Source organism: Microcebus murinus, chromosome 6 (assembly GCF_040939455.1).
Source record: "Microcebus murinus isolate Inina chromosome 6, M.murinus_Inina_mat1.0, whole genome shotgun sequence".
Taxonomy (NCBI): Eukaryota; Metazoa; Chordata; class Mammalia; order Primates; family Cheirogaleidae; genus Microcebus; species Microcebus murinus.
Genome location: NC_134109.1, coordinates 109,923,147 through 109,945,516, shown reverse-complemented (window position 1 = coordinate 109,945,516; position 22,370 = coordinate 109,923,147). Strand labels below are relative to the sequence as shown.

Sequence of the window (22,370 nt, the reverse complement as noted above, 5' to 3'; positions counted from 1 at the left end):
GTATATATAGAAAGAAATTAGCCAAACAACTAAAAATAGAAAAAATGAGCTGGGCATGGTGGCACATGCTTGTAGTCCCAGCTACTCGGGAGGCTGAGGCAGGAGGATCACTTGAGCCCAGGAGTTTGTGTTGCTGTGAGCTAGGCTGACGCCACGGCACTCTAGCCTGGGCGAGACAGGGAGAGGCTCTGTCTCAAACAAACAAACAAACAAACAAAAAACCTTAGAGGAACTGAGTTTAATAAAAAGGAAGGCACGATATACTTTGAAGGAAATGTGTGAAACCTGTGTGCTTTTCTATTAGGGCCTGGTTTATTTTATTTTATTTTATTTTTTTTTTTTTGAGACAGAGTCTCGCTTTGTTGCCCAGGCTAGAGTGAGTGCCGTGGCGTCAGCCTAGCTCACAGCAACCTCAAACTCCTGGCTCAAGCAATCCTCCTGCCTCAGCCTCCCATGTAGCTGGGACTACAGGCATTCGCCACCATGCCCGGCTAATTTTTTGTATATATTAGTTGGCCAATTAATTTCTTTCTATTTTTTTATAGTAGAGACGGGGTCTCGCTCTTGCTCAGGCTGGTTTCGAACTCCTGATCTTGAGCAATCCGCCCGCCTCGGCCTCCCAGAGAGCTAGGATTACAGGCGTGAGCCACCGCGCCCCGGCCAGGGCCTGGTTTATTTATGGAAAATGAAAAGCCATCTTAACAGAGGGAATGTGATGAGTTCATATCACTTCCTGGTCATTTAGATCTACACCTCTTGCCTATACGTTGATTTATCTGAGATTGTATACCCAGCTAAGTAGTGGGTAAAATATGTTCCTATTATTTTGGTGTTTTATTGTACAGGCAACATTAGAGAAACCCATAAGAGGACTGGATATAAAAGATAATACATTAATTGAAAAACAAATACCATTTACAACATTTCCTGGGGACCTTCTTGACCAGTTGGAGTTTTGTTTATGGGATCTTTTTGTGCCCACTTCTCCCTTCCGTCTTTCCTCATTCTGATGCTGGCCACTTACTCCACAGAGGCAATTCAAACTCTTTTCTTGGGAGCATTCTGTGTTTGTTCCATTGTCTTCTCTGGGACTCATTTCTCTGGTCTGGCTTCAGCTGGTTCTGGGCCAGAGTGATCTTCTGAAAGCTTTTCTTTATAGCCTTTATTTCTTGGATCTTTTCATACACTTTGCCCGATTGGTTTTGCTGGTTCTCTCCTTTTCTATAGTGTAAGTTATATTGCCTCTGTTGAAAGGCTGTAAAGCTTAGATCCAGCCTGTTAGGCCATTTAGACTTTTCCCTGGCTCATAAAATATCGTGCCCTTTCCTAGAAATTGGGGGATGAAACAGGTGCTATGTTGTGAGGTATTGCTGACTGTCCTGCAGTTCTAGTTTGCTGGTTGTTTAAATAGTATATAGCGATTTGGATTGTATTTTCAAGGTAGGACTTGTTGCCAAGACTCTGAAGTAGGTCATTGCTGTTAGCTTTTTCTCTCCCTATTTTTCAGTTGAAAAATTAGTGGAGAGAGAAAATTATCTTGTTCATAGTCACATAGTAAGTTGGTCTTACCTTTTGAAGCAAATTTGTATTCCTTATACTTCTTAGCACAGGTACCAGCTTAAAAAATAATAGGTGCTTAATAAATCTGAATAAATAAATCTTAATTGTGGGTTGATCAAGAATAGGGGTATGGTTAAAATTTAGAATTATCAGCTGGGTAGGGTGACTCACACCTGTAATCCTAGCACTTTGGGAGGCTGAGGCAGGAGGATTGCTTGAGGTGAGGAGTCAAAGTTACAGTGAGCTGTGATCATGTCAGTGTGCTCCAGCCAGGGTGACAGAGTGACACGGTGTCTCTTAAAAAAAAAAAAAATTGAGAATTCTCATCAGGTTGATCATATAGTGAATCCCCAGCTGAGAAAAGTTTCTGAATGGAAAGGACAGAATAGCCATGCAGAGAGCTTTTAGCAATTCAGAGTGTGTGCATGAAATCTCAATTCAAATCATTCTAAAATGAAGAAACAAAGGTAGTTTGGCTACAGAGGAAATTAGTTATAATGTAAGGAGAAATAGGGCAAGAAAGCCATAAAAACATGAGTTAGTCAAGAGGTAAGAACAGTTCTAGAAACAGGCATTTTGTCAGCTTGTAGTCAGATAGTGAAAATGAAAATTTCCCACCCCTCTGCCAAACCACTATGCAGTGGGCTGTTAATGACTCTCTAGGCACTGGTGTCCCCTTTTTGGCCTGCCATGTAAAGCATTAAGAGGTCTTGTGGGGTCCGTCAGTGCAAAGAACACTTGGCCTTTGATTTGGTAAATTCTTCCTAATAGTTTTGCTATTCTCAAATAGTTCTACTAATTCCAATGCCAAAACCATTTTCTGATTGTTTTGCTGTGTTGAGTTGGCTTGTGAGAGGCAGCAGCTGAGATTGCTATACTACACTCTACATTTTGCAATAATCCCTCAGAGGGCCCAGCCACACTTTTTTCTTCTTAAAAACAACAACAACAAAATCCAAAATAATTCTGGGTTTTTTTTGTTTGTTTGTTTTTTTTTTTGCTTTTGGAGCCAGTAATTTACATTTTTTTCATCATCCTATCACCATTGTTTTATTTTGTTTTATATTTTTATTTTGTTTTATATATATATATTTTTTTATTTCAGCATATTATGGGGATACAGATTTTAAGGTTTCAATAAATGCCCATTTCCCCCCTCGCCCCACAAGTCTGAGTCTCCAGCATGACCATCCCCCAGATGGTGCACATCTCACTCATTATATATGTATATACCTGCCCCCCTCCCCCCTCCCCCCTGCCCAATACCCTATTACTGTAGTATCTATGTGACCACTTAGGTGCTGTTCAATTAATACCAATTTGCTGAGTATATGTGGTGCTTGTTTTTCCATTCTTGGGAAACTTCACTTAACAGTATGGGTTCCAGCTCTAACCAGGAAATTTACATCTTATTTGGGAGCCTTGGTTTCCCCCTCATTAGTCCATCTCTGTGCTAATTCCTGCTCTTTGAACCTGGCTTTGGCTTCTAGCCTCACAGAGTTATACAAAATTGTTTTCCTTTCTCCCTCCCCTTCTCCTTCCCATTTCTCTTTTCCCCTCTCTTTTTTCTTTTGACAAAGTCTCACCCTGTTGCCCAAGCTAGAGTGCAGTGGTGTCATCATAGCCCATTGCAACCTCAAATTCCTGGGCTCAAGTGAGCCTCCTGCCTCAGCCTCCCAAGTAGCTGGGACTATAGGTGTGCACCACTGCACCTGGCTAATTTTTCTATTTTTTAATAGACAGGGTCTTGCACTTGCTCAGGTTGGTCTCAAACTCCTGAGCTCAAGCTATCCTCCCCACTTGGCCCCCAGAGTTCTAGGATTACAGGCATGAGCCACCATTCCTGGATGAGTTATATAAATTTTAACTATTTTTTATTTCAGACCAGTTTCTGCCTTTTTTTTTTGTCTGTCTTTGCTTCCTTTTGGTTTAGGCTTGCTTGGGGAAAGAATGATAGTTTTTGATTGCTTGTTTTTTGGTTTCATAAGTATGTTCTCCTATTACTAATTATTCTTACTTTCTTTGTCAAACAGGCCACCAAGCAGTTTCTTGAAGAGATTAACAAGTGGACAGTGCAGTACAATGTTTCTCCGCTCTCTTGGAACGTGGCTGTCAAGTTCCTCATGGCCAGGAAGTTTGATGTGCTCCGCGCAGTAGAGTTATTCCACTCCTACAGAGTATGTTTTGCTCGGGGGTGGACCAGACCTGGGGCAGTTGGGCTTTCTAAGTATTGCTGTTCTCTCTGCTGTGCTTGACACACACATTGGTTCTCTACGTGTTCTCCATTCTGATAAAAAATGGATCAGTATCCCAGAGCTCTTGTGAGAGCTGATGCTGGGCAAGGCCGTTCCTGGAAGGCTCCCCTTATGTTTAAGTCCTGATTGTAAACCAGAATGCCACTTCTAATGATTGAGACTGAGGGAATAGCCTGACAGTATCTTGGTGGCAGGATAGTGGTTCACCCTTCCTAGAGTTTGAGTCCTAGCTCTCCTCACTGACCTCTGGCCACATGCTCCATTTACTCCCCTGGTTTTCAGGATCTTTGGGGTTTCTAGAAACTTGCCATTTAGATAAATGCTAAATTTAATGGACAGTTCAGGAAGGGAAGCTTTTGCCCTGGAAAAGAACTATTGTATTAGCTAGGTCCATTTTCTTAACAGTACTTTATGTAATATAGCTATATTAGCATTTTACTGTTTTTGATCTTTGTTTTGGTTTTCACTATTTGAGGGGGCACAGACTCTGCATCTGCGCTTATGGTTGCTTTCTCAGTTGGCACTATCCTTGATAAACACTGTGTGGCATGTTGCTTTGGGTTCAGAAAATCCTTCTGAAGAGATACAAAATCCCCCTAAATTAAAAAATAAAATTGGTAGGGTATGGTGGCTCAAACCTGTAATCCTAGCACTTGGGGATGCCTAGGTGGGAGGATCTCTTGGTTTGAGACCAGCCTGAGCAAGAGAGAGACCCTGTCTCTACTAAAAATAGAAAAAATTAGCAGGGCGTGGTGGTGCATGCCTACAGTCCCAGCTACTAGGGAGACTGAGGCTGGAGAATTGCTTGAGCCCAGGAGTTGGAGGTTGCAGTAAGCTATTATGATGCCACTGTTGTAGTCTAGTCCAGTTGCCAGAGTGAGAATCTGTCTCTAAATGGATGAATTAATAAATAAATAAGCAAGAAAGCACACACTAGGATTAGTTTAGGACTATAACACATGTCTTGGGGGTCAGCTCATTCAGCATTTGCTCAACATATATTTATTATATAACTACCATGTTCCAGTTATAGATATTACCATTTAGAAAAAGAGAGTAAACAAACAATTATAGAAATGCTACAATAGGGTCCCATGGATTCTGTGGAAGCACATTTAAGTTAGGAAGGTCAAGGAAGCCTTCCTGAAGGAAATGACTTCTAAATTAAGATCTGAACTATAACCAGGAATCAAGCAGATGGGGGAATATGGCAGAGAGAACAAGTTTAAATGCTCAGTGGGGCTGGGCGAGGTGGCTCACGCTTGTAATCCTAGCACTCTGGGAGGCTGAGGCGGGCGGATTGCTTGAGGTCAGGAGTTGGAAACCAGCCTGAGCAAGAGCGAGACCCTGTCTCTACTATAAATAGAAAGAAATTAATTGGCCAACTAATATATATATGTATAAAATTAGCCGGGCATGGTGGCGCATGCCTGTAGTCCTAGCTACTCAGGAGGCTGAGGCAGCAGGATCACTTGAGCCCAGGAGTTTGAGGTTGCTGTGAGCTAGGCTGACGCCACGGCACTCACTCTAGCCTAGGCAACAAAGTGAGACTCTGTCTCAAAAAAAAATAATAATAAATAGATAAATAAAATGCTCAGTGGAAAGAAAGAAATCCAGCTGAACAGAAATGTTGAGTGGGAGTGGGGGCATGGTAAGAGATTAAGCAGCAGAGGTAGGCAAGGCCAGATCAAAGAGTATCTGCTTTTCCTGAAGGGCAGAGAAGTTCATTGAAGGTACAAGCAGTTGAATGATTTGGTCATATTTGAATTCTGGAAAGGTTTTTTTCTCCCTGTGCTTTGGAGAATGGAACAAAAGGGCTATACTGGTGACAGACCAAAGAAGGCAGTGTCCTTACTGGGAGAGATGATTGTAGTGTTATTAAGAATAATGTCAGGGCCAGGTGTGGTGGTGCACACCTGTAGTCAGTCCTAGCTACTCGGGAGGCTGAGGCAGGAGGATTGCTTGAGCCCAGGAGTTTGAGGTTGCTGTGAGCTAGGCTGGCACCATGGCAGTCTAGCCCGGGCAATAGAGCAAGACTCTGTCTCAAAAAAAAAAAAGAGAGAGAATAATGTCAGGAGAGATGGAGAAAAGTAGGCAGGTTCTAGAAGTAAAATCATTAGGACAGGGTGTGTGTGAGAACTGGTGTATGAGGAGGGAGGAGTCAAGGATTTCAGGTTTATGACTGAGTGTCTCGGTAAATTCACTAATTTAAGACACACTGAAGTGGGCGCAGGTGTGTGGGGAGAGAAGGTCATGAGTTCAGTTTGGCCATGTTAAGTTTGAAATGCCTTTGGGATATCCAAACAGACATGTCCTCTAAGCCTGCCATCCCCAAACCCTGGTTTGTAGCCTGATAGTGGTCCTTGCATCACCGCCTAAGCCCACCCCTACCTCACCCCCCTCTGTGGAAAAATTGTCTTCCGTGAAACTTAGGAGCCAGGCCTTACAGCAGGAGGTGAGTGGCAGGGGAGCAAGTAAAGCTTCATCTGTGTTTACAGCCGAGCTGCTGCTAATCATGTATCACCGCCTGAGCTCTGCCCACCCCCTGTGGAAAAATTGTCTTCCATGAAATCAGTTCCTGGGGCCAAGCTGCTCTGAGTTCAGACAAGAAACCTGGACTGGAAATAGAGATTTCAGACCAAAGTAGAGCTGAATATTGGGAGCCATGAGAAGGCATGAAGGTCATCGTGGGAGGGTATGAGAAATAAGAAGATATATAAGGCCGGGCGCGGTGGCTCACGCCTGAATCCTAGCACTCTGGGAGGCTGAGGCGGGCAGATTGCTCGAGGTCAGGAGTTCGAAACTAGCCTGAGCAAGAGCGAGACCCCGTCTCTACTATAAATAGAAAGAAATTTATTGGCCAACTAATATATATAGAAAAAATTAGCTGGGCATGGAGCATGCCTGTAGTCCCAGCTACTTGGGAGGCTGAGGCAGAAGGATTGCTTGAGCCCAGGAGTTTGAGGTTGCTGTGAGCTAGGCTGACGCCACGGCACTCACTCTAGCCTGTGCAACAAAGCGAGACTCTATCTCAAAAAAAAAAAAAAAGAAGAAGATATATAAAACAGAACCTCACCTCAGATCTATGTCTTTCTTTGGTTCCAATATTGTTTTAAAAATTGAATTTGATTGCTTTAGGTAGGGCATGCATTCTCCTGTGATTCCATGACTAATATTGTCTTGCCTCCTTGCCTGTGAAGACATCTGAATTTGATTTTAGGGATGGCTTGGAGAAGACTATAAACAAAGCCCTAGTTTGTTTTATTTACTAGGCATTTAGCTTAGTGCCTGGCACATAATAGTTGTTCTACAAATATTTGCAGGATGAGTTAATGAGTCAGTGAGTGAATTGAGTAGGTGAATGAGTGAATTGATTGAGCAAATGAAGGAAAAAATGCCCACCAAAGAGACCTTTGAAAATAGTTGAAGAAATAGGAAAAACCAATAAGAAAAAAAATTTTTTTGGACAGCATGATGTACAAAGATAGAGAATGTCTCCACAAAAAGGGAATGTGAATGATCAACCTTGTCATTGAAAAGGAGGACTGGCCGGGCGAGGTGGCTCACGCCTGTAATCCTAGCACTCTGGGAGGCCGAGGCGGGCGGATTGCTCAAGGTCAGGAGTTTGAAATCAGCCTGAGCAAGAGCGAGACCCATCTCTACTATAAATAGAAAGAAATTAATTGGTCAACTAATATATATATAGAAAAAATTAGCCGGGCATGGTGGTGCATGCCTGTAGTCCCAGCTGCTGGGGAGGCTGAGGCAGTAGGATTGCTTGAGCCCAAGAGTTTGAGGTTGCTGTGAGCTAGGTTGACGCCATGGCACTCACTCTAGCCTGGGCAACAAAGCGAGACTCTGTCTCAAAAAAAAAAAAAAAAAAAAAGAAAAGAAAAGGAGGACTGAAAATGTCCAGTTGAGTCAGTTCCATGAAGGTCCTGGTCACTGTAGCAGGTGCTTTCAGTGTAGTTGTCAGATTGGGAGGAAACTAGAACGCAGTGGACTGAAGCTGAGGGGACTGGAATGAGCTTAAAGAATCTGGCCATCAAGTTGGGTGTGGTGGTGTGTGCCAGTAATTATAGCTTCTCAGGGGACTGAGGTAGGAAGATTGCTTAAGCCCAGGGGTTTGAGGCAGGGCAACCTGGTCAACATAGGGAGACTCTGTCTCTTAAAAAAAAAAAAAAAATCTCGCCATTGAGATGTGGAAAATGACGTCATGGTAGCTGTTGTTGGAGAGGGCCTCAAGTGGAGTGAGAGCTCCTGTTTGCAGTAGGAGAAACCTAAGCCTCGAGGATGTGTGAGGATGTATGCTTCCAGATAATTTTGGGGTCTGTATTTTAGTATCATGGTACAATGTCAGCACTGCTGCATGTTTTAAGAACTTTGATTTTGCATCCTAATGTTACATATTGGTTGGTGTTCAGGGTTGGGATTTTTACCGATGCAGAGAAAAATACCCTACATATGGGGCTGATAAAGTGGCTTTAGACAGGAATTCTGGTAACATTTAGCTGACCTGGAAAAAGGGGTAAAGGAATTCATAATTCATTTAGTTGACTTCTAAAGTCCCTTATCTCTGAGATTTGGTGGTTTCATGAAGCTTTCCTGGATAAACAATATTTTTATGTTTTGTGTTTTTTTTTTGAGACAGAGTCTCGCTCAGGTTGGTCTGGAACTCCTGACCTTGAGTGATCCTCCTGCTTCGGCCTCCCAGAGTGCCAGGATTACAGGCGTGAGCCACTGCCCGGCCAATATATGTTTATGTTAATACATTTTGCTGTGCTTTTTTTTTAGGAAACTCGAAGGAAGGAAGGCATTGTGAAGCTGAAACCTCATGAGGAACCTCTCCGTTCTGAGATCCTCAGTGGAAAATTCACCATCTTAGTGAGTGTTTATGACCCATTTTGTAGGGCCTCATTACTTCCTTTTGTAGCTGTTGTTTTGTGGACTTTGTTCCTAGATACTATACCCTGAGTCTAGAGAGTGTCCACAGTCAGGAACAGATGTGAAGCAGCTGTGCACTTTGGCACAAAATTATTTTAGTGATAATTACTAGTAATTAGAGTTACTACTAATAATTAAATGATTGAATTATGGAAAATCACTTGTACAGAAGAAAAGTTTCTTCATTGGTCCATCAGGATCTTTGGGATGATTATACAATGTGTCAGACACCTATCCTTCCTTATTTAACACAAGCTCTTCACTTACTAGAGAACTCAGCCTTTCAGTAAGTGTATCATGGTACTTTTAAGGCAAAGTATGAAAACCATGATCCTGTTCTATGATTCTCTTCTGCTGCTTAATTCTTTTGCCATCCTGCCTGGGAAGTTAGCTAGGAAGCTAATACAGAACCATCTTTTGATCTCTGTAGTTGAAGGGCAAAGACAATGTGTTTTGTTGTTTTTTTTTTAACCACAGTAATATGGTCCAGGGTGTGTTCAGAGAATTAGGCATGGGATGCTATTAATAATCTTCCCTTTTGGGAGCAATTCGTACAAATCAGGGATATATCGACAGCATCTGTTCTTTTCATGTATCAAACCCTTATCCAACACATAAGCCTTAGTGACTATTGTGATTTTCTATTTGGTTTTTTTTTTTTTTTTGAGACAGAGTGTCACTTTGTTGCTCAGGCTAGAGTGAGTACCGTGTCTTCAGCCTAGCTCACAGCAACCTCAATCTTCTGGAGTCAAGCGATCCTACTGCCACAGCCTCCTGAGTAGCAGGAACTACAGGCATGCGCCACCATGCCCGGCTAATTTTTTTTTTTGTATATATATTTTTAGTTGGTCAATTAATGTCTTTTTATTGTTAGTAGAGACGGGGTCTCAGGCTAGTTTCGAACTCCCAACCTTGAGCAATCCGCCCGCCTCAGCCTCCCAGAGTGCTAGGATTATAGGCGTGAGCCACCATGCCTGGCCTCTCTTTGATTTCTTAATGTTTTTTGTTTTATTTGCTCTAGAATGTTCGCGACCCAACAGGAGCCTCCATTGCCCTCTTTACTGCCAGATTGCATCATCCTCACAAGTCAGTTCAACACGTGGTACTTCAGGCTCTGTTTTACTTGCTGGACAGAGCTGTGGATAGGTAAGCATTGAGATTATCTTTTAGGTGGTCTGCATTCACATAGGAAAGTGACAGTTGTTTACTTGATTACATTCTGCAGTGCCTTTATTGTGTTCCTAGGACATGTTCTATGCAGTGCTATGAACAGAAACAGTCCATGTCCTTAAGGGCTGGGTGTGTTTTCAGGCACCATCAAGATGGTGGGTATTCTTTCTCTTTACCACCTTGGCTGTATTTCAGGATAACATAAGCTGAGAAAGTCAATTATTAGCAATTCTCAGTGTATGGAGAATTACTTTTTCGAAGAGAGTTGAGGGGGATGACTTGTGCTGGATTTTTTTGCTTATAACCAAGATAGGGTCTCACTCTGTCATTCAGGCTGGAGTGCAGTGGCGTAATCATAGCTTATTGCAGACTAACTCCTGAGTTCAAGTGATCCTTCTGCCTCAGCCTCCTAAGTAGCTGGGACTACAGGCTTGTGCTACCAGGCCCAGCTCTTTTTTTCTTTTCTTTTTTTTTTTTTTTTAATTTTTAGAAATGGAGTCTTGCTGTGTTACCCAGGCTAGTCTCAATCTCCTGGCCTCAAGCAATCCTCCCACCTCAGCCTCCTGAGTAGTTGGGGGACCTGAGTTTCTTTGTCTATAAAATGAATAATGCTGTTTAGCTCAGAGGATTTTGAGAATCAACTTTTAGGAAAGAGGAGCCCAAAAGTATAAAGTTAAGAAAAATCACCTTTATAGTAAAAACAGTAACATAAGCAAAAAGAACCAGCTCAGGTCATCTCTCCCTCCTCTAAGGTAAATGGTATAATTACAATTCTATTGACAAAGAAAGTAAAAACCCAGGAAGTTATGTCACCTTTATTGCAGTCATAACATGTTATTCCAGCTGGGTCTAAGATCTTGGTTTCTTTGCTCTTGGCCAGAGCTATTTGTACCCTACTGTATTATCTTCTGCTATTCTTCCTTTTATCCCTGGTGCTTGCCATTTATACTTTGTTACTGCTCTTGACATCTTGGCTGGTCCTCTGGGTTAGAAGTGCTATATTGAGGGCTGAGAGCTGAGGTAGTGAGAGACAGCTGTGTACACTCTGGTCATGCTGTGGCCTTGCAGGATTGGAATAGCCAAGAAATTCTCTGAGGTGGGGCTGTCTGTCTAGTTTACTTGTTACAGCCTTGTTTATGTTAGTTTCATAGTACTTAGTTCTGCCATTGATGCCCAATGGGAGATACAGCTAAAGCACACACACAGCATTATTTTGAAAAGGAGATGTTAGGGAGTGAGGACCAGTAGTCTTAGGAGTCCTGTACTCCTGTGTTCTACACAGCATTCCACAAGTCTAAAATATTTTCTTAGAGATGGGATTCCAGCCTGCTGAATTACAGTGCAGTGACCATTTATTTACAGGGGCTGTGCTAGGGACTTTTGGGGGTAATGAGTTGAACAACAGGTTCTTGGCCTCTAGGAGAGAATTACATGCTATACAAAGTCAAAGTATGTTAGGAGCGTAAGAAAAATCCATAGGAAGGGGTTGACCTTCAGTGAAAAGGAAACTTTTTCTTTTTTTTTTTTGAGACAGAGTCTCACTTTGTTGCCCAGGCTAGAGTGAGTGCTGTGGCATCAGCCTAGCTCACAGCAACCTCAAACTACTGGGCTCAAGTGATCCTTCTGCCTCAGTCTCCCGAGTAGCTGGGACTACAGGCATGCGCCACCATGCCCGGCTAATGTTTTCTATATATATTAGTTGGCCAATTAATTTCTTTCTATTTATAGTAGAGACGGGGTCTCGCTCCTGCTCAGGCTGGTTTCAAACTCCTGACCTGGAGCAATCCGCCTGCCTCGGCCTCCCAGAGTGCTAGGATTACAGGCGTGAGCCACCGCGCCTGGCCGGCCGAAAAGGAAACTTTTGGGTTGAGTGTGAAATATGTTACAGGATTTGGTTAGGCAGATTCAGAGGAGTGGGAAAACAGTTCAAGTTTTGATAACCTAGTTACTCTGGAGCATTGTCAATGTAGGAGTTTGGCTTGGTAAACCTGGATAAATCTGCATTAATAAACATAGCAGGCCGGGAGTGGTGGCTTACGTCCATAATCCTAGCTCTCTGGGAGGCCGAGGCGGGTGGATCATTTGAGCTCAGGAGTTCGAGACCAGCCTGAGCAAGAGTGAGACCCCATCTCTACTAAAAAAATAGAAAGAAGTTAACTGGACAACTAAAAAAACCCAAATATATATACATATGTGTGTGTGTGTGTGTGTGTGTGTGTGTGTGTGTGTATAAATTAGCCAGGCATGGTGGCGCATGCCTGTGTGTGTGTGTATAAATTAGCCGGGCATGGTGGCGCATGCCTGTAGTCCCAGCTACTTGGGAGGCTGAGGCAGGAGAATCACTTGAGCCCAGTAGTTTGAGGTTGCTGTGAGTGAGGCTGATGCCACAGCACTCTAGCCCAGGCAACAGAGGGAGACTGTCTCAAAACAAAAAAACATAGCAGATACCAAAGATAAATTATCTTTTTGTGAGACCAATATTCAGCTAGGCAGTTATTTTGGTCCCAGCTGTGTCACATACTGTCTTTTTGTGTGTGCGTGTTAGGTTTTCAACCTACTTTATCCATCTTATTACTTATAAATGTTTTTTTTCAATGGTTGACTTACAGCTTTGAAACTCAGAGGAATGGACTGGTGTTTATCTATGACATGTGCGGTTCTAATTATGCCAACTTTGAGCTGGATCTTGGCAAGAAAGTTCTAAACCTGCTGAAGGTAAGGCTTTGGGAGTGCCCAGTTAACTCTCCTTTAGTGATTAGGATTTTTTTGGTATTCTTTGGGAAAAGATTTAGGAATGATGTAAACTTCAGATATTATATTCAATTTAAAGGTCACCTGTGAATAATGACTAATAATCTGCTTCCTTAGAATGAGAAATGATCTTAAAAGTGAAGTGGGAGGAATTCAACTAAAAAATGCACAGGAACATTCTGAGTCATAAAAGTGTTATGTCCCTTTCTTGGAGTTATGTAGATGAAGAACTAATGAAAGCCTAGGTATGGCACCTGGAATAAATTTTGGTTTCAGTGTCGTCAGAAATATATTTTACATTTTGACTTAATACACAAAAGTGTATATACACTAACTATGTACATGTTAAATTATATATATATAGGTTCAAAATCCTATATCCCAAACTCTTAGATTCAGAGACGTTTTTAAGTTTTTGAACTGTAAAAGATAATACATATGTGCTACTGTATAATCAAGCAAAGTAGTATGTCTGCAATAAAATGTATTATTATTCATAATTACTGGGGAAGAGTAAAGCCTATGTCTTTTCAGGTCAGATTTTGCTTCCCAGTGAATTATTGGTCCAAATTTCCAAAAACCCTTAAGATTTTCAGAGCTATTTAGATTTCAGAATTGACAATGAGGGTATGTGTTTTTTTGTGTACATATTTATAAAACAAAACAAAAAAGTTTCACAAAAGAATATTTACCCTTATGTGCAGTCACTTTGATTATGCTATTCTCATTCCTATTTTTAGAATGTCAGTCATGACCACCTAACCTGATTTTAGGACTTACTGAGTCATAACCTGTAGTTTGAAAACCATTTTCGAACTAGGAGTTTCAAATGAGGTCTAGGAGTCTATGTAGTCTTTATTCTAGGACTTCATTTCAGAGTACTGTTGAACTAGATATTTATTTATTTATTTATTTATTATTTATTTATTTATTTTGAGACAGAGTCTCACTTTTGTTGCCCTGGCTAGAGTGAGTGCCATGGCATCAGCCTAGCTCACAGCAACCTCAAACTCCTGGGCTCAAGCGATCCTCCTGCCTCAGCCTCCCAAGTAGCTGGGACTACAGGCATGCACCACCATGCCCGGCTAATTTTTTGTATATATATTTTTAGTTGGCCAATTAATTTCTTTCTATTTTTAGTAGAGACGGGGTCTCGCTCAGGATGGTTTCGAACTCCCAACCTCGAGCAATCCGCCCGCCTCGGCCTCCCGGAGTGCTAGGATTACAGGCGTGAGCCACCGCGCCCGGCTAGATATTTATTTTTATTTATTGATTTACTTTTTTTTTTTTTTTTTTTGAGACAGAGTCTCACTCTGTTGCCCAGGCTAGAGTGAGTGGCGTGGCGTCAGCCTAGCTCACAGCAACCTCAAACTCCTGGGCTCAAGCAATCCTCCTGCCTCAGCCTCCCGAGTAGCTGGGACTACAGGGATGCGCCACCATGCCCGGTTATTTTTTTTCTATATATATTAGTTGGCCAATTAATTTCTTTCTATTTATAGTAGAGGCGGGGTCTCGCTCTTGCTCAGGCTGGTTTCGAACTCCTGACCTCGAGCAATCCTCCTGCCTCAGCCTCCTAGAGTGCTAGGATTACAGGCGTGAGCCAGTACGCCCAGCCACATCTGTTCTGTTGATGGCTCCTTGGGTTGTTTCCTGATTTTTTGCTACAGGTTGAACATCCCTAATCCAAAACCTGAAATGCTCCAAAATCTAAAACTTTTTGAGTACTAACATGACTCTACAGTTAGAAAGTGACTTCATGTGACAAATAACAACCAAAATGCAGTCAAAACTTTGTTTCATGCACAATTATTGAAAATGTTTTATAAAATCACCTTTAGGCTCCGTGTATAAGGAATATATGAAACAAATGAATTCATGTTTAGATTTGGATCCCATCCCCAGAATATCTCATTAGGTATATATAAATATTCCAAATCTGAAAAAATCCAAAATTTGAAATACTTTTGGTTCAAAGCATTTCTTATAATGCTGCAGTCCCAAATTCCTGATGCCGCAGACCGTTACCCATCTGTGGCCTGTTAGGAACCAGGCTGCACAGCATGAGGTGAGCCACCAGCATGCATGCAAGGGAAGCTTCATCTGTGTTTATAGCCACTCCCCATCACTCCTGTCACTACATAAGCTCTGTCTCCTGCTGCAGCATTGGATTCTCATAGGAGCACGAACCGTACTGTAAACCATGCAGGCAAGGGATCTAGGTTGTTTGTTCCTTATGAGAATCTAATACCTGATCTGAGGTGGAGCTGAGGTGGTGATGCTAGTGCTGGGGAGCAGCTGCAAATACAGATTATCATTAGCTGAGAAGTCTGACTGCACAATAAGTGTAATGTGCTTGAATCACCCCAAAACCCTCCCCGCCCCTGTCTGTGGAAAAATTGTCTTCCATGAAACTGGTCCCTGGTGCTAAAAAGGTTAGGGACCAGTGTTATAAAGGATACTCAACCTGTGTTATGAATATTCTACCTTTTTTTTTTGAGACAGTGTCTTACTCTGTTGCCCTGAGTAGAGTGCTGAGGTGTCTGCCTAGCTCACAGCAACCTCAAACTCCTGGGCTCAAGCGATCCTCTGCGTCAGCCTCCCAAGTAGCTGGGACTACAGGTGCATGCCACGATACCTGGCTAATTTTTCTATTTTTAGTAGAGATGGGGTCTCCTTCTTGGTCAGGCTGATCTCGAACTCCTGAGTTCAAGCGATCCTCCCATCTCTGCCTCCCAGAGCACTAGGATTATTGGTGTCAGATTATAAAAAGTAAAAGCAGTATAAAGTATTGTAGAGGCTGGGCATGGTGGCTCATGCCTATAATCCTAGCGCTCTGGGGTGCCAAGGTGGGTGGATCGTTTGAGCTCAGGAGTTCGAGACCAGCCTGAGCAAGAGTGAGACCCCATCTCTACTATAAACAGAAAGAAATTAGCTGGACAACTAAAAATATATAGCAAAAATTAGCCGGGCGTGGTGGCGCATGACTGTAGTCCCAGCTACTCGGGAGGCTGAGGCAGTAGGATTGCTTGAGCCCAGGAGTTTGAGGTTGCTGTGAGCTAAGCTGACACCATGGCACTCACTCTAGCCCAGGCAACAGAGTGAAATTCTGTTTTAAAATAAAGAGACGGTGGCTCACGCCTGTAATCCTAGCTCTCTGGGAGGCCGAGGCGGGCGGATTGCTCGAGGTCAGGAGTTCGAAACCAGCCTGAGCAAGAGTGAGACCCTGTCTCTACTATAAACAGAAAGAAATTAATTGGCCAACTAATATATATAGAAAAAAATTAGCCGGGCATGGTGGCGCATGCCTGTAGTCCCAGCTACTTGGGAGGCTGAGGCAGAAGGATTGCTTGAGCCCAGGAGTTTGAGGTTGCTGTGAGCTAGGCTAACGCCAGAGCACTCACTCTAGCCTGGGCAACAAAGCGAGACTCTGTCTCAAAATAAATAAATAAATAAAATAAAATAAAATAGAGAGAAAGAGAGAGGGAGGGAGAGGGAGGGACGGAGGGAGGAAGGGGAGGGGAGAGGGAGGGGGAAGGGGGAGAAGAAAAGAAAAGAAAAAAAGAGAATTGTAGAGAAGGCTGAGAAGTAAAAAAGAAAAGAAAAAAAGAAAGTTAAAATGACTTCTAATTTCACTTATCAGAGATAAACTCAGTTGACCTTTTCTTATGCCAAGAGTGAATTTGATACACATCCTGGGAATTCAAACTTTTATCTGGTCAATTCATAAAGCCAGATGCCTTTCCAAAGATGTTATCAGTTTACTGACAGTCTATGAGGGTCCTGTACAGACACTTAAATGGATTAGGCCTGGGTCTGTAGCTCTTTGCTCTGAGGATGAAAGCATGATGGCTTCTACTTTCTATTTATCATTTTGTGAAAATAAAGGTATTTCTCTAGACTGATTTTTTTTTAATCTGACAGTTAAAGGGGCCTTGGGTATTAAACCATGAAAGGAGTCTTTGCATCTTTGGAGGAAGAGCTGAAAGGTAGTTTCTCAGACTTTAGTGAGGGCCTCGGAAAATTTTGTTCTGGATGTTGTCTGTTCTCTACAGTGTGGTGTATGGGAATCCCCTAAATCAGCAGAACCGAGGAATAACCGGGAAGAACAGAGAAAATGACTTGTCAAATTGAGATTCAGTCTTTTGAAAGTGGCAAATAGAATAGGGGTAAAAAGAATAGGGTAGAACAGATTTAGCTACTATTCTCTTTTTTTATTCTTTCCAATTAGAATGCCAATGTTACGTGGTAATCTTGCCCATGAGAAGGGATGAAATATTGAAAAATTAAATGAAACCAAGTGCTGTAGATTTCGAATGAATGAGTTTTCATTCTTATACCTTGTGCAGATCAGGGGTTTTTTTTTAGATTTTTTTTAGATTTTTATTGCTTTTGTTGCACCCTAGATCATATTGATTGATTGAATAATTGAATATATAGATGAACTAATAGACAAAAAAGAAATGATTATATAGACACAGATTATTAGACTAAATGAAAGGTTATGAAAGAGAAATGTTTCTTTAATGTTCAGTTTATTCATGGTCTAATTTTTCCTTCAAGTTTTACTAAGCAGAACTATTCTATGGTGCATATATGAGTGCTGTTGTGTCGTGTGGGATAATTGCTGATAAGAAAAGTCAATAGTTTTTGATCCATAAAGCTTATGGTTGATATGAATTTAACATAGTTATTTTTTAAAAGGTAAATCAACTTCTAATTTCTTTCTTTTAGCTATTATACCTCTAGCTACTAAAGTAAATCTGAAGTAGGCTGTAGCCCCCCCCCCCATAAGAATGTGAAGAAGAGCAGAAAACCTAAACTTTGGGCTTAAACAGTCACAATTGCCATTAGGTCCTAAATCCCGGTACATTTTCTCCACAGGGAGCGTTTCCAGCTCGTTTGAAGAAGGTGCTGATTGTGGGAGCACCCATATGGTTCAGAGTGCCCTATTCCATCATCAGTCTCCTCCTGAAGGACAAAGTCCGGGAGAGGGTAAGGCAAACCAGCCTTTTCTTACTTGGAGGTGAATAGATACATTCCCATCTCTACTGGTGAAATCCTGACAATTTTCTTTCTTTCTTTTTTTTTTTTTTTTGGACACAGAGTCTCACTTTGTTGCCCAGGCTAGAGTGCCATGGCGTCAACCAGGCTCACAGCAACCTCAAACTCCTGGGCTCAAGCAATCCTCCTGCCTCAGCCTCCCGAGTAGCTGGGACTACAGGCATGCGCCACCATGCCCGGCTAATTTTTTTCTATATATATTAGTTGGCTAATTAGTTTCTTTCTATTTATAGTAGAGATGGGGTCTCGCTCTTGCTCAGGCTGGTTTCAAACTCCTGACCTCGAGTGATCTGTCTTCCTTGGCCTCCCAGAGTGCTAGGATTAAAGGCGTGAGTCACCACGCTCGGCCTCTTGGTATTTTTTCTCAAAACAATTTGTTGCTTCCCCATTTTTTAACTATTGTCCAAAATTACCTTAATTCTATTATAATCTTTTGAATGTTCCAGGACTGAAAGATAATGTAATGGTCTCAGTCACTGATTGCAGCCCTTAAAAGATAGGGCATATAAAACATTGGCATAATAGGGTTAGATAATAAGGATTTCTTTTGAAATATTATCAGAGGTTTCTGTGGTAAGGAATTATGAAATTAAATGAATATTAATGGAGGTCTTTAGGCCGGGCGCGGTGGCTCACGGCTGTAATCCTAGTACTCTGGGGGGCCGAGGCCGGCGGATTGCTTGAGGTCAGGAGTTCGAAACCAGCCTGAGCAAGAGCTAGATCCCCATCTCTACTATAAATAGAAAGAAATTATTTGGCCAAGTAATATATATAGAAAAAATTAGCCGGGCATGGTGGCGCATGCCTGTAGTCCCAGCTACTCAAGAGGCTGAGGCAGGAGGATTGCTTGAGCCCAGGAGTTTGAGGTTGCTGTGAGCTAGGCTGACGCCATGGCACTCACTCTAGCCTGGGCAACAAAGTGATATCTGTCTCAAAAATATATATATACATAGGAAAAAAAATGGAAGTCTTTATAGCTGAGATGAATTGGGTTGGAGAGGGGAAGTGAAGACATTTGGTTCTGTGGAAGCTACTCCAAGACTTTATGACTCAGGTCATCCTTCCTAAGATAACTCTGAGAGACTCCCTAGGCTAATTCTTGTACTTGAATTATAGGAATTATATATGCATATATAAACTGAAACTATATTAAGCTTCTTTTACAGTCCAGAGAATTAAAACTGAAGTGAGACAGACCTTACTCTCGAGGAGTTGATGGTCCTGGTAGAGAACAGATAAACATGTTAGAGGACTTCAGCTCTACAAGAACACACAGGAAGGATCATATTGCCTCAGACAGTCAGAAAGGGCCTCACAGAAGAGGTGAGCATGTGCTGGTCCTTGAAGAGTTAGAGGAAGAAAAGAGGGCATTCCAGGAAGAGGCAATAGCAAGAGAGACAGCTTTTAGGAAGAACAGCATTCCCATTCCGCAGAGAGTCTCAGGAGGAGAACTCACTAGGCTAATTTGTTCCAGTATGGCTATATCTAACCAGAAAAAAGAATTAAGTGTTAAGATTATTTACGTAACATTTTTCCTGGGTTACCCTGCCTCTGGGTGGCTTGCTTTCATAGGAACCTATCTTCGGTGAACACCCATACCAAGTTGTGAGTAAAACACAAGCTAACAGGCCTAGAATTGGCTGCCTTAGTATGAGGTTGAAAAATATAACGACTACCTATGCATTCTTTTTTCTTTTTTCTTTTTTCTTAGAAACAATTTAAAGATGGAATATGCATTCTTAATGCTAAAAAAATATATATATATATACAGTACCAGCATAAGATGGTACTGGGAAGTTTTGTTAATAGCCTAAAGCCTTTGTTCACTATACTGTCCTTTCAGAAGGTATATAACAAGGCTCCTAATGCCAAGAATGAATTTGATACACATCCTGGGAATTCAAACTTTTATCTGGTAAATTCGTAGGACTTCAGTCCCAGGCAGATGAAATGTAGTCTACTTCTTTTATAGGCATACCTAGTATTTCAAGCAAATCTCATTTCCCAAACCTAACATACGCAGACTTATTCTTTATATTCCCTCTCTGTAAGCCTTTCTTCCATCACATATTCACACCATTCTTTCTGGCCTTTCAGATTCAGATATTAAAGACATCTGAGGTCACCCAGCACCTGCCCAGGGAGTGCCTTCCAGAAAACCTGGGTGGATATGTCAAAATTGACCTCGCCACTTGGAATTTCCAGTTCCTACCCCAGGTGAACGGCCACCCAGATCCCTTCGATGAGATCATCCAGTTCTCCCTCCCTCCTGCTTTAGATGGGGACTCGGTACATGTTCCAGGTCCCCATGCCATGACCATCCAAGAGTTGGTGGACTATGTTAACACCAGGCAAAAGCAGGGCATATATGAGGAGTATGAAGACATCCGTCGTGAGAACCCCGTTGGCACTTTCCATTGTTCCATGTAAGTAGGAAAGGTTTGGGCCAACAGTTGTTTATCAAGATGCTTCTGGCAGGCACTGGCAACAGGCTCTTTCTTGTGTTAAGGAGCATCTTTCTCACTTAAATTACGGTTTCTGTCTTCTAGAGAGAGAAGCTCTGAAATTTATGAATGTCTTTGGTACCAACAGAGAAACCCTGTTAGACATATTTGGGGATATTTTCCTGAAATGCAAGTTAATAAAAAAAAGGAGGCTCTAAATGGACTGCTCACTATGCCTGTCTTTAGTGTGAGTGCTGATCTGTTCGTTTGGACGGTTTCTCCCTAAAGCACTTATACTATAATGTTAACTCTTGAGGGGTTCCTGGTGCAATTAAAATAATACATAGTAAGAGAGAAAAAGTTGCCTCTTAGGAATTCAAAGCCTTCTGAATCCTACCCCAAAACCATCTGGCTAGTTTATAACTCTGATTCATAACTACTTAGTAACTATTGTTGGCAATAGAGCATAGATCATTTCTGTCACTATGTTTTAATTGGCTATAGCAGAAATCTTTTGTCTAACTAGTGAGCTCTGTCTGTTGAACATTGAGGAAGCTGTCCCAGTGAGTCCCAAGTGCAAGTTCCAACTTAGCCCAAAATCCCCTTTCTGAGAACACAAGTTATTTCCCTTACTGGCACTGCAGTTTTCCTGTGTGTAATATGTGACTGTTGGACTGTGGTGTTCACCTACCTTAGTACTTAAATGTTTTAGGAATCCGTGGTGCTGTGTGAGTCCCTCTTCTCTCTCATCATTCCTGTCCAGCTTTGTCAGTGTATTCAGAAGATGATGCAGGGAGAGAATCTTTAAGGAAAGAGTGAAAAGACTAAACCGAGCTAAGAGAGAAGACGCGATTGGAAAGAAACCAATAAGCAGAGCAAGAACGCAAAGGAAAGAAAGTGGAGAAAAAAGGAAAGCAGACAATATATCAAGAAGAGGGAGTATTCTTTTCTCCCACACAGCTCTGTCTCTTACCTACCAGCTCCAGACCCTGTTTACATCCATTCTCTTTCCCAACCAGAGCAGCCTGCCTCCCGCAGGCGTGAATCAGAGAAGTGCCTTAGAGCAAGGAGGAGTGCTGGTCTGATCCAGGAAGGTGTACACTCATCCTGGGGATTCCTCACCTTGCTTCTGCATGTACCCTCTGCTGTGAGGTCCTTGAGATCCCATTTCCTCTGTGGGCCCTCAGTCCCCCCATTACAAATGTAGGTTTAGATTGTCCTCTTGGCATTATCCAAACTAGCTGTCATGCAACAGTCAGAGAACATCTCACAGTCCAATGACAGACTTCCCAGTCTTGCCTTTTTATTGAATGATTAAGCCCTACTTCATGACCTAGAACCCAGAATTCCATCAGCTCCAAGCCTCTGCCTTATATAAAGTCCCAGTAGAACTGCCTCCCTTAATTCTTTGTTTTTCTTTCACTTTTTTTTTTTTTTTTTCCGCCCGCTCTGTCATCTAGGCTAGAGTGTAGTGTCATCATCATAGCTCACTGTAGCCTCAAACTCCTGGGTTCAATTGATCCTCCTGCCTCAGCCTCCTGAGTAATTGAAACTAAGGGCGTGCACCACCCCATCAGGCTATTTTGTCTATTTTTCGTAGAGACAGGGTCTCACCCTTGCTTAGGCTGGTCTTGAACTTGGCCTCAAGTGATGCTCCCTCCTTGGCTTGCCAAAGTGCTAGAATTACAGGTGTGACCAATCCTAGTTATTATCTTTTTACATTTTTAATTTTTATCTTTTATTTTCCTTCTTTGCTTCATAAATGTATGACTTGACCCAGTAGATTTAGCTACGTGAAATAAACTATCTCCTTTGGAATTCTGGATTATAAAGTAGATGTTAGAGTATTCACCATTCCTGAGGATTCCCATGGACCAAGAGACTTTCTAGCTGTAACTAGTGAAAGAGACCTTTTCCTTTTTTTTTTTTGTTTTCTTTTTTCTTTTTTGGAGACCGGGTCTTGCTTTGTTACTTGGACATGAGGGCAGTGGCATGATTATAGCTCACTGCAGCCTCAATCTCCTGGGTTCAAGTGATCCTCCTGCTTCAGCCTCCCTAGTAGCTGGGACTACAGGCACATGCCACCATGCCTGGCTAATCTTTCTATGTTTTTGTAGAGATGGGGTCTTGCTGTGTTGATCAGGCTGTTCTTGAACTCCTGACCTCAAGTGGTTCTCCTGTCTCA

At 42.2% G+C, this 22,370-nt stretch overlaps 1 protein-coding gene across 1 annotated transcript in view; it reads left to right on the top strand.

The window, feature by feature from the left end:
• The window catches only part of PTPN9 (protein tyrosine phosphatase non-receptor type 9), an 84,368-nt gene that overhangs the window by 41,658 nt on the left and 20,340 nt on the right, over positions 1-22,370 (top strand). Inside the window, exons 2-7 of the mRNA XM_076004563.1 lie at positions 3,594-3,737; positions 8,610-8,699; positions 9,781-9,905; positions 12,539-12,644; positions 17,562-17,672; positions 19,839-20,167. Coding sequence (XP_075860678.1) covers positions 3,594-3,737; positions 8,610-8,699; positions 9,781-9,905; positions 12,539-12,644; positions 17,562-17,672; positions 19,839-20,167 — 905 coding nt within the window. The remainder of the gene's footprint in view (positions 1-3,593; positions 3,738-8,609; positions 8,700-9,780; positions 9,906-12,538; positions 12,645-17,561; positions 17,673-19,838; positions 20,168-22,370) is intronic.